At 41.8% G+C, this 12,031-nt stretch overlaps 1 protein-coding gene across 2 annotated transcripts; it reads right to left on the reverse strand.

Moving 5' to 3' along the window:
- Positions 1-773: 773 nt before the first annotated feature.
- Positions 774-11,815, reverse strand: PABPC1 (poly(A) binding protein cytoplasmic 1). 2 transcript variants are annotated; one of them, XM_063451197.1, is made up of 16 exons: positions 11,338-11,815; positions 9,967-10,182; positions 8,232-8,425; positions 7,903-8,018; positions 7,598-7,737; positions 6,887-6,981; positions 6,433-6,570; positions 6,257-6,352; positions 5,877-6,146; positions 5,703-5,787; positions 4,048-4,161; positions 3,776-3,936; positions 3,254-3,338; positions 2,842-2,972; positions 2,635-2,734; positions 774-1,192 (listed from the first exon to the last, which is right to left on the reverse strand). In XM_063451197.1, the coding sequence occupies exons 2-15, from the start codon at positions 10,157-10,159 to the stop codon at positions 2,642-2,644; spliced, it is 1,911 nt and encodes a 636-aa protein (XP_063307267.1). In that variant the 5' UTR covers positions 10,160-10,182; positions 11,338-11,815; the 3' UTR covers positions 774-1,192; positions 2,635-2,641. The 2 variants fall into 2 exon arrangements, with proteins under 2 accessions (XP_063307267.1, XP_063307268.1); XM_063451198.1 differs by having other exon boundaries at positions 2,631-2,734.
- Positions 11,816-12,031: the final 216 nt, after the last annotated feature.

Raw genomic sequence — 12,031 nt, forward strand, 5'->3', positions numbered from 1 at the left:
AGGGGTGTGAGAATAGGAAACGGTTTAAGGTTGGCCCAATTCAAATTTGATGGTACAGCCTTTATTTCTGAATGCATATGAAATGCATTCTTTCTGAACTTTTATTGCATCCACTGTGCACAAGATTGCAGTACAATATTCTGACCCTGGACAAGCCTTAGAAGACTGGAACACACCCCCAGCTTGCATGTCAAATTAAGCAGGTATTCAGGCATTTATTGTGTTGATGTCCAGTCAGAACAGACAGTGGTAGCCATTATCTGGATAATTACTGTATCAAGACTCCCTATAAGCAACCTGTTTTGTACCACCATTTACATGAGGTAAAGTTACCCTTCTATACTGCCTAGAGTGCCAAACATCCCAGAATATTTGGATTTAAAGGGGATTAGGGCGGTGCTAGCAGTTAGGCAGTTACCCGTTACCTGAGTGAAGGACAAGCCATGTGTACTATTGTTATACATTAGCTTATTTCCAACCTTCATATCTGGATGCTATTAAAGTTTAGTTTACCAACGAAAGGATAAAAGACTGTTTAACAGGGCTGCCGTGGAGATTGACAAACTTTCATGTGGCCCTATGATGTGCCAGGATGGATGGCAGAGGTGCCAGTCAATCTCCCATGAACTGCCAAACCCTCAGCTACTACACAACCATTTCTTTTCGTTCAGCAGAAGCCAATGCAGGGGATTTTTATCTCTTGCACTACTTCAGATGCCAATCTCCATTACACATGTTCCCACAATATTAGATTGGGAATAAACTACACACGATTGATGGTGTTTTAAGTAAAGTTTATTAAAGCAAGAATTTTTTTTATAATCCAAATTATGTTTCTTTGCCCAGCTATCATTCCCCACAACCTACTGTGGTGAAATTCTGAGCTTTTCCACAGTAAAGAATTACAAAAATTAAAGAAAGGAATGCTTAACTTCCCGTACTGTTTTTCAAAATGCCTTTCCCCGGGTCTAAAAAAACATTACGTTTGATTTTATATTTTTCTATTTTTTTGTTTTTTTTTTTTAATATCTAGGACTAGCAATACCTGCCAGACCTGGCATTTACTCCGTACGTAAGCATTGAAGTTTCCTTTCCTTTTTTTATGTGATTTTATTTTGTTTTGCAGTGTTTTTGCAAGATTTAAGTTTTTCCATGTTTTGAAATTTTTCAGTGAAGTTCTTTGAAGTTCCATCTGCCAAAAAAAAAAAAAAGAAGTGTTAGAAATTTCAGACCACATGTAAAAGTTATGATCTACAGAAATAGGACTTAAAAGAATCTGATAACAAGTCTGAGAGCAGACATTGGGAACCAATCTCCAGATTTGGATTTTTAAATTTTTATTGAGCAGGTAGGTACAAAATATCCACAAACACCACAGTTCAAAATATAAAAATTCAGCAGTGGCTAGAGTAATTGCACATTTTTAGTATTCATAAACAAGATTTAACCACTATTGCCAGCATGACCAACAGTTAACTGAAATTAAGTTATTTAGCTTATCAGGGCATAGCATATTTTATACTTTCAGGTAATGTAGTTGCATGACTGACATTAGATTGTAGGGTCTTCAGTTTAACAAAGATCATTAAACATTGGTACCACCAGGCAGAACATACCAGACTGTGTCAATAGGCAGGGAACTTAATTCAATTAGAACTATTATAATACAGACTATGCACATGCTAATCAACAGTTGCAGCTACAATAATTTGTGGTGAGGCTATCCGTGGCATACTGTGCAGTGTGTTTCTTAATGTTAAAAGGTTGGGGTTACCACCAGCTCCGACAGCACATACAGCAAGAGGCAATGGGAAAAGTGGTCCCTGCCTAGGTGTGAGGAGAGTCCCTGTGGAGTACCCCAAAGTCCCGCCATAAGGTGCGGCATTTGCTGCCCTCTGTCCACAAGCTTCCTGGTTGCTGGGTGAGGTTGGACTCGTTACTTTAGATTGGTGCTTGGGGATGATTTCTCCATGTTCTCCCATTATTGGTCAATGGCTCAGGCTTCTTCAGGAGTTACCGCTGCGTTATAGTCCGGTGTGGGAAATGCAGGCTGTAATGGTTCCCACCCATCACAGAGCGTATTCCAGTATTGTGTGGGGGATCAAGGGCCCTCAAGGACCCACCGTTTCAGCTTGGGCTGTGTGATACCCATCACTGCTTCAGCTTGTCACCAAGGGTACACCGTCTAAGCCAGTGGAGCTGCATCACTGCTGTCGGCCATTTTGGCGTGACCATGTTGGAGCCTTCCATCTTCGACTTCAGGTTGCACAGAGTGGTGTGCAGATGGTACAAACTGGACCAAGAAGAACCTTGCCAGGCAAGTGGTCATTCGCTTTAGTTGGGACGGAAAGGCAGCGGCTGCCCGCCCCACTCCGTCTGGGTAGGCATCAGTCCCCAGAACCACCTGATGTTGGGTGCTCCAGTTGTACTGACACTCCTGCCATGGACTCCCAAGGTTGGCAAGGTTGGTACAAGCACAATAAGGTGGGTATTTGCCCAAAATTAGTTTGTTCCCTCAGGAGCCCTAGTGTCTTGCAGCCTGCTGGCATGGCCGCCCAGCCCCCCAGATTTTTATTTTAAGTTTTCGATTTTGGCTTTCATTCCTTGTCTCAAATGTCAAAGTACACAACTTACATGCATGTTAAACAGCAGCCACGCCAGTAGCATTGCTCACAGCCTTTTGGGCAGCCTCCTTAGCTTGGTGGGCTTGTAACACAGCAACAGCTTCATCCACCTACAAGACAAATTTGTAATTAAACATTTTGAAACGGTTTTCAACCAGACTATAAGCCATCTGAGGGAGGAGCACATTTACCTTAAAAAGGTCTTAATAAAACATACCTTAGAGCGGAGAGATTCTGGAGACTCCAGCATGTGAAGCAGCTCAGAATTATCAATCTCCAGCAACATGCCAGTAATCTTACCAGCGAGATTAGGATGCATAGCTTGGATCAGTGGGAACAGACGCTCACCTGGAACAAGACACTTCGGTTAGTTACAAGCCAATGTTAAGTAGCACAAGTAGTTGGGGCACCAAAACACTGGCCTTTTGCAAAATCATTGAATGAAACTGAGGTATGGCAAGCTACATTAGTTGAGACTGCAGGTTTCAGTTTAATGCTGCATACTACATAAAAGCATTAATCACCATGTAAGGACACAAGACAAACTACAGGGTTTTTTGAAGACTGTACGCAAATAAGACTATGGTGGGGTTAAGGTTATATAATTTAACAATGTTTTCATTACATACCCAGCATTTGTTTTTGCTCCTGTGGAGGAGCAGAGGCCAGCATGGAAGCAGTCAGAGGCTCTTGGCCTTGCACATGGACAGCAGGCTGAAATACATTATAAAAAGTGAAGTCAGTAAAGTTCTAGAAATTTGCACAAGGGCATTTAAGGCACCCGATGTATTTACATAGAAGTTCATATGAGCACAAGGAAGCTGTGCAGTCAAGACCGTTACAGTTCCCTTGACCCCCTACTGTAAGTTGTACACAGTGGGCACCCACTTACACTCTACAGGAAGCCCCCAGAGGGGTGTGGGAAGATTTGTCCCCTGGGGTGACCCAAGTAAGCTAGTTACCTAGACCATGGAAAGTCAGCTAATCTCAGCATGTGTGATTGTGTGTATTCAAACTTATGACAGATTGTACCTTACTCATACAATAATCCCAGAGGGCTGTTCTTTGAGCTATTAAGTCATAAATATGCCACCTAGTTAACAAAAAAATGTACATCACTACAGATTCATCCATTTTATCATAGGACATACCTGCTGCATTGCAACTTGAGGTTGGGTACTAAGATGTTGTTGAGGATTACGGACACCAGCGGCATATTTATATTGAGTAACAGAACGCACAGTAGAAGTAGCAGCAGCAGCCGCCGCAGCAGCTGTTGGCCTAGGACCCATGGTCTGTGTTGATGTATTTGCTGAAGAGGAAACCATATGCAACCATTAAAAGCATGCAGTAAGTAAACCAATCAAGTAATTTTAAATCTTTAGTCTGATCAGATTAAAGAATTATTAAAAAGTCTACTCACCAACGCGCTGGGCAGACACAACACGTGGGACCTGGGAAGAGGTTGGTCTCATTGCTCCAAAGGTTGGTGGTCTTGGAGCAGCAGGGCGGATGGCACCTGGCATGTTCTGGAATGCTGTAATAGAATACATCAGTTTACTTAATGTGTTGTCATTTACCATTTAAACAAGCTCGTACTAGCTTAGCTTTAAACTGACAAGTAATGGATAGAGAAAATATATAAGACTTTGCTTTAAAAAGCTGTGCCATAACCTATATCATTAATGTTTTCTGCAAAAGAAATGGTGATTACAAATTGCAGAAGACAAAGCTGCATAGTTGAATCTGTGAAGGAAACGCAGCACTATCAGAATCACATAGTGTTTCAGTAAATTTTACAGATTGTGTTTAAAGTTATGAAAGTTAACACAAATAATGGCAAGTGTTCCCTCAAATAATTTCCCCTGGATTTTGATGGCACCTATTTTCAAAGTTGCAAGATACTTAAATTTTATTAGACCGATAAGTCTTATCACTGCGATTAGGGATCGCCACCATTCATTGGCATTAAAATATATTTAACATTTTGGACAAGTAGTTTTGCACTTTATTTTTGATGTGCAGAATCCAAGTCATGAGTTGGCAGTGAAACGTGATTGTTACAAATAGACATGCAAACAAGTGTCAGGATAAACTGCACATTTTTTTTTAAATATAAAACAAGACCAGGTAAACAGAAATGGGTATAGCTCTGCAACAAAGCAAGGCTGGCTTATTAACACCGTGCACATCATGGACAATTAAGCAGGTGACAGAGTTAGACATTTGTTTAAGTCAGCAAAACAAATTGACATTTTCTTTTGTGCCATTTGGCCTTTGTAGTTTTTGTAACTGACACAAGGCAGCTTGAAGAAATGCCACATTTATTCAGTCGATTCCTTTGCAAGGACAGTCATAGTAATTATTTGCAGCAAAAATGTGTCTGGACCCTCCATTTTGGGTGGCGTGTCTATAGTCCCAAGTGACCCTAGTCTCACCCAGAGCCTCTAGTCAGGTTCAGCATCCATTTTGGCTCCTAGCCCAGGTGAGCTTTGTCCCGAGGCACCATCCAGGCTTCTAGCACCAGTGGTTAGAGTAGGCTTCAGTGCATAGGCCTGCCATAATGCCTCCCAGATCAAATTTAACTTTCAACTCCTTGGTCCACTACTGCTCCACCCACACTGCACAAGTAGATTTCCTTTCGGGACACCTCTAGGGTTTGCCACATTATATTCTAGACGTCTGTATAACATGTTTGTCCCTGGTGGGGACTGAGATAACTCCTGCTGGTCCAAGTGGAGGGGAGAACAGGGCTCTAACCATAGTGGCAAGAGCTCCCCCGCTCCAGATCAGCCGCCTCTCCCCACCACAGAGTGCACCTTGCCGTGCAAACCTCAATCTACGGTTTAGCATCGGGAACAAGGATTCAACTCCCAAAAGTTTGTTTCTTAGGTCCCACTCCATGCTAGGTGTAGTAATTAGATTTAATTAAAGGCTGCTGACTGCTAAACAGTGGCTTTAGTGGAGCTCTCCCAACACATGCCTGCCCACCATGAAGGACAGGCCATGTCCCTTCTACAAGTTGTTATAATAAGCATATTGCAGGTAGGAGGAAAGTTTCTTGTAGAGATTACTTACGATGCCTGGCACCTTGAGCAGTCCAACGGGGGCTTGGTCTAATCTGAGCAAGCTGTCCAGGGTAGTATGCAGCACGATTTTGAGCCTGGGGAGTGAAAAGAGGATTTCAAGTATCTCCATTACCAGACAGAAATAGCATTACAAAAAAGTGGTTAAGCAAAACTACAAACTTACAGGTGGGATTGCAGCCATGAAGTAGTTGGAGGGTGGTTGCTGGTAGGGGTTGATCACTGGATTGGGTACAGCACGAACACTTGCCATTCTCTGCATGTACTGGTTGGTCAGATGTGCTTGCCTCTCTTCCTTGCGCTGTGCCAGAGCAACATACAGAGGCTTTGTGGCTACAATTCTACCATTCATTTCAGTGACTGCTTTGGTGGCCTCTTCAGGGGAGGAGAAGCACACAAATCCAAATCCTTTGCTTCGACCACCTTCCATCATTACCTGAATTTGATAAGGTTTTACACGTTTAGTGGATTGAAAACAAGGACAGCACATTTTAGGATGATAAATTGGCACGCTACACGAGAATGCAAATACAACTAAGCACATACCTTAGCACTTGTGATTGTCCCGAAGGGTGAAAATTCTTTGCGAAGACGCTCATCATCAATGCCATCATCCAAGTTTTTTACATAAAGGTTAACACCCTAAATACAGAACAGAATGTCAAGTCCAATATCCATTCAAGATAGATTTCTCAGTCTGCAGAAGCAGAACAAGTCCTTACCTGGTATCTAGTAATTCGGTCCTGTTTCATTTGTTCAAATTTTCTCTTCAACTCTGTTTGCCTTTCCACCTTTTTCTGGGCACGGCCAACATAGATTGCTTTGCCATTCATATCTTTTCCGTTCATGTCATCTACAGCCTAGTAAAGTGGAATAAAACTCAGTTAGGAGTGGGAAGTAAAAAGCTAGAGAAGGGGTGCTCAATTACAACTGTTCTGCAATTACTGACTGTTAGGGAATACTTTGCATTTCTACCCATAATTTGTAGGGTGTCAAAGTATGCATTCTACAAGATATGCATTTAAAACTGGCATAGTTACCACCACATTATGTGTACATGCAATGGAATTTGTGGTGTTTATAAATGTCAGTGTGTAAACTATCAAACTCTACAAAGGAAAAACTGGGAATGCGAGTTCTGCTTTTGTGCTCAAGACGCAAAATACTGAAGCTTACCTTCTGGGCATCCTCATGTCTTTCAAAAGAAACAAAACCAAAGCCTTTGGACTTTCCGCTTTCGTCTGTCATAACTTTAACACTGAGGGCTGGTCCTGAAATTAGATAATGTTGGAAATACTTACTATCAAGTTTTGATAACTGGAAAATTAAATACATTACACAAGCATACATGATTGGTTCCCATGGGAGTATGAAATGTGAGAACCAGCATGCGATATATACACAAACACTGTTCCAATGCACCAGACTGCCGTTTGCAAATCAGAATATAAGTTTAATGTAAACCCATTTGCTAGAACAGTTCTAACCAAATTTTGCTTTGTTTTCAGTGTCTACTCCTGACACTATGAACATGCCAACATTGCTTCTGACTCATTTGGAAACTACAGTACGATCAGGTTTCCAGTGGTTCATAGAACTACAGCTCCTATAAAACAGTTTCTTTATGACCACATTTTTACACAACTGCACTAAGAGGAAGTATATACAGCCATTTTATATTGTAGAGCCAGGTCACCATTTTATACCATAAAGCAGTAGGAAACTCTTGTCCCCACCGGATTCCAGTTTTAAATATGAGCTATTAGTTTTAAACTATTCAATGGCGTTTCATAAAAGATTTCAGATTTGAAAATCTATTAGTCACATGCACTGTATCTAGGGAGAACAGAAAGCATTCTGCGCACTTAGATTACAAAATAAAATTACCATATTTGCCAAACATTTCTTTAAGTCTCTCGTCATCCATGTCTTCACCAAAATTCTTTATATAGACATTTGTGAACTCCTTTGCTCTTGCACCGAGCTCTGCTTCTCGTTCTTTGCGGGACTTGAATCTCCCAACAAATCTTAAGGGGAAAGAACAAACTGTTATAAAATGCACCTTTAGTTTACTAGGCACCATTTCCACTACAATGGTAGTGGACAGTCATAGCACCTGGATTGTCCTTAATGAGATGGTTTAACTCTAGCATTAGTTTTTTGAAGAAATTTCACTCAAATTGTATACATACACTTTGCGGTCATTCAAAAGCATGCCATTCATTTTATCAATTGCCCTCTCTGCAGCCTCCTGGGTTTCGAAGTGAACAAATCCATAGCCCTTCGAACCATTTTCATCACACACCACCTGTAAAATAACTTTATTAGTAACGAAGAGCTGTAACACCGTAAAGCTACTGTGCCGAACACAGGACAAGAACTGACATGCCAGGGTAAAGGGTGACCTTTTAAAGGTACATGGGTGTAGGATTACTAAATTGTTTTCCATTTTAGATTGAGGTTACTTGTCATGCAGTAAGCAGAACCTCCCTAGTATACAGGGGAAAGGCCATGCACTTACCTTGCATGATAGGATATTCCCAAATGCAGAAAATGTATCATACAGTGCTTTGTTATCAATGGATTTGTCCAGATTCTTGATGAAAATGTTGCCTACTCCACTTTTACGGAGAGATGGATCACGCTGAGACCACATTATACGCACTGGCTTGCCTTTTATGACGTCAAAGTTCATTGTATCCAAAGCACGTTCAGCTGCAAAACATTAAGAATTTAAATTAGAAAGGAGAATTATAAGTTATATTCACTATGTAGCTTTCTAATTGAAAACAAAATACCTCACAACCTTAAAAGCCAGGTTGCTGTTAAAAAAGTTCTAATGATGCAAGTGAAGTTTTGTATTTTATTAATTTGAAACCAATTTAATTATATTAAATACACTAAATCCACTGAGAATATAGAATGCACACAATATCAGTCACCATTAATACAAACAGCAGCCATTGCAAAATATGGTCACAATGTCCAAGCTAAAGTTTGTTAAAGAATATTTTTAACAGTGAGAGCAGAACATGATACATGAAAATATATACTCAAATATCTGTTGCTTTTTTTTAGCTCTAGAGAAAGTACTTCTAAGCAGACAAGTGGATGATGTGCTTTATGTCCATTATGTTCACCATTTATGGCATCTAGTATTGAAGCCCTGAACACCACATAGAGTTCACTTAGGTAAGCAAAAAAACACCACAATTGCATTATTTCAATATAGAGCAAGTGAATTTAGAACAAAGCTAAGCAGGACTGTCTTGTGTAAAATACAGAGTAAATACTTAAAAATCATAAATGTGAGACAAACATGCCTACATTAAACCACATTAATTTTCAGGTACATTTTAAGGACACTAGTATGGTGCCAGGAAGCAATGACTCAAGTTATTCCAGGCTTTGCCAAATAGTTAAAGTTAACCAGATTATTCCACTAAACACCCCCTCCTGATCAGATAACACGATCTGTTCAAATATCTGTATGACATACACGTTACCATGAGGAGGCATTGTGATTGCTGTATTAAAGGGCTGTCAGTATGAACCTGCAATTCTACTAGAGCCTCAGTCAACTCATTGAACATCCAGTCCGCCTGATTACAATATTGAAGTATATTAAATCTTTAGGCATCCTTTTATCATGTGTCCGTTCTCAACCCCTCAATAAATAGAAGTGCATGCTTACAACACAAAGGACTATTTTAACAAAACCGGAAGTGAAATTCCTTGCCACCACTATGCTTTTCCACTGAACTGGATTATAGAGAGACTAGGAAGCAAAACAACTTTGCATGAAGTAGTTTGGGAGTATAGACTATGCCCTGCAGTGTCCCTACCGAATACACAGCCATTTAGGCATTAAATCACTGTTTAGGAAGACCCAACCACATCTCCCAGCATGTGACAGAATGTGTTCCTTACAGGAAAAGTTTAGGAAGTCCAGTTTATAATTTTGTATCTCGTGCTTAACCTTCCGAACTCTACAGTAGACTCCTACTTGGGATTAAAGTTAATTTTACACAGCAGAAGATGTAATCTTCTAAAGTTAGTTTACTGTGTGACTCACAGCTAGAGGAGGACTGTCAAGGGCTGCATTGACAAAAACAAAAGTGATTTAACTTCTAAATGGTACCGAACTGAGTAGTGGAGCCTGCAGAGGAATAATTTATACACAAAAACAGCTTCATTAACCTAATGTTTTGATGCCTGCAGTTTCCCTTTATAAACAAAAAAGTTATGGTTCTTACCATCAGCTGGTTGTTGAAAGTTTACATAAGCATAACCAAGAGATCGTCTTGTGATCATATCCCTGCAGACTCTGATTGACAAAATTGGCCCAGCAGGACTGAATTTCTCATACAGCATAGCCTCTGTTACGTCAGGGTGCAGGTCTCCAACATACAGGGAAGCCATGGGGTAGCTGGGAGCACTTGGATTCATTTTCTATAAAGATTGAACACAAACTGAAAAAAAATCGAAAAAGTTTGTTGAATTAATGGAAGAACAAGTATTGAAGGATTGGTATTTACATGAAAAATGAAGTCTTGTAAACTCCCTGCTCACACATAACATTGTAAAACAGATATTCATGGATTATACAGAATCTTTACTTGTAAGTGCAATTTTAAGAGCTAAAAAGCCACCTTTTATATAGAGAATGCAAAAGTCAAACCACCCCTAATTACATACATTGCGTCTACTATATGCCCAGCTGCCATAAACTGGGATGTAGACTTATGTTTACAGACAACATATCTGTCTTTCAGACAGACTGCAGACATTAAGAAAGCATTTTGTTTCCCCAAGATTTGGCATTTAGTAGATGAACCTCATAACAGGAAGTGACAGCATGAAACTGCAAAGTTACATCCAACCATTGCCTCGGCCATTAGCAGCCAGAACCAGTGCACTTACCGACAGTGGGTGGGATCTGCCCAAAACACACAGCGGCCATGACAGGCAGGCTTACAAGCCCCTGGGGCAATGCATTAGTGTAAACACCAGGGCACTCGACCTGGATGCCCGGTCTCACCCCCACCATGCGGTCCCTTTAACTCCCACCCAGTCACGTGTACCAACCCCTCACTCTCCGGGCATTAACGGGTTTCTAACGTTATCACCCGGAACCAGATGTATGTAAACACCGAGAATACACGGACACAGGCCACATACTGGATCCCCGGTGTACAGGGAGGCTGGGGGCCAGCATGAAGGAGGGGGGCAGCCCCCTACCCCGGGAATTAGACAGACTGCCCGCCACAACTCCCATAGTGCTCCGGGGCTGCCGAGGTACCCTGGGAGTTGTAGTTCGGTAACAGCTGGGTGTATTCCCTGCCTGGGCTGCGGCCTGTAACACACAGTAAATACAGTAACACACGGCCTGTAACACACAGCCACACACCTGACAGGGACAGCAGGCTAGCATTTCTGAAATACAACTCCCACCACACAAAAGCAGCCAACACTACAGTCAGTCATTGCAGGACTACAACCCCCTCCCCCCCCCGAACTGCCAGCATAATGGGAGTAGTAGTCCTGAAGCCCCCCTCCCCCCAGTTAGCAAGCATTGCTGAGCAGGCTGCAGAGGGCTGGCTGAGCGTGCTGGGAGGCAGTCTTACCTGCACGGAGTGACGGTTAATCGCTGCCTCTCACGAGCTGAGGCCTTGTCCTGCCCGGGGATTCTCCTCGCCGCTTCGGTGGTGGTGGGTTATTTTTTCCTTCACTGAGAGTTTTTTTAAAGCGATTTCGATTTTTTTTTCTATTTTTTTTTCCTTTTTTTTTTTAAAATAAGTCGTCGGTTGGTTGTTCTTCCGTTGCTTATTTCCGTGTGGTTATTTTTTTTTTCTGGAGCCGTTTAAAATCAGAGAGAGGGCGCGGGAGAAAAAAAAGGAAACAAAAAACCGAAAAAAACGTTGGATTAAGGAGGAAAAAAAAATAAATTGTAGAAAGGGATTTTTCTAGGGTTTTGTTTCCCAAAGGAGTTTTGTGATTTTTTTTTTTTTTTATATTTTTTTAATAATAAGAAATGTGTGCCGAGGCCAGGCTCCGGAGCACACACTCACACACAGCACTAACAGCCGGGGTAGAAGGGGAAAAGGCCGAAACTCGGCGGCGCCTTATTTATACGGGAGCAGGCACGCACGGCGTGCGATGACGCGGCAGCGCGACGTCACCACGCCCGTGCTGGAGGTGGGCGGCGCAATGGCTGGAGCGGCGGGGGGTAGGGCGGAGCCGATTTTGATAGGTAGGGGAAAGCGATGACGCGTGCAGGGGAGAGCGAATAGAATAATGGCTGCGTCACAGCTGGTTTTA

Source organism: Pelobates fuscus, chromosome 4 (genome assembly GCF_036172605.1).
Source record: "Pelobates fuscus isolate aPelFus1 chromosome 4, aPelFus1.pri, whole genome shotgun sequence".
Taxonomy (NCBI): Eukaryota; Metazoa; Chordata; class Amphibia; order Anura; family Pelobatidae; genus Pelobates; species Pelobates fuscus.

Coding starts and splice junctions, on each gene's coding strand:
- PABPC1 (XM_063451197.1), bottom strand. CDS start 10,159: ATGAATCCAAGTGCTCCCAGCTACCCCATGGCTTCCCTGTATGTTGGA. Junction 5,788..5,876: donor TCATGGCTGCAATCCCACCT/GTAAGTTTGTAG, acceptor TTCACTCCCCAG/GCTCAAAATCGTGCTGCATA. Junction 4,162..5,702: donor TGCTCAAGGTGCCAGGCATC/GTAAGTAATCTC, acceptor ATTCTATTACAG/CATTCCAGAACATGCCAGGT.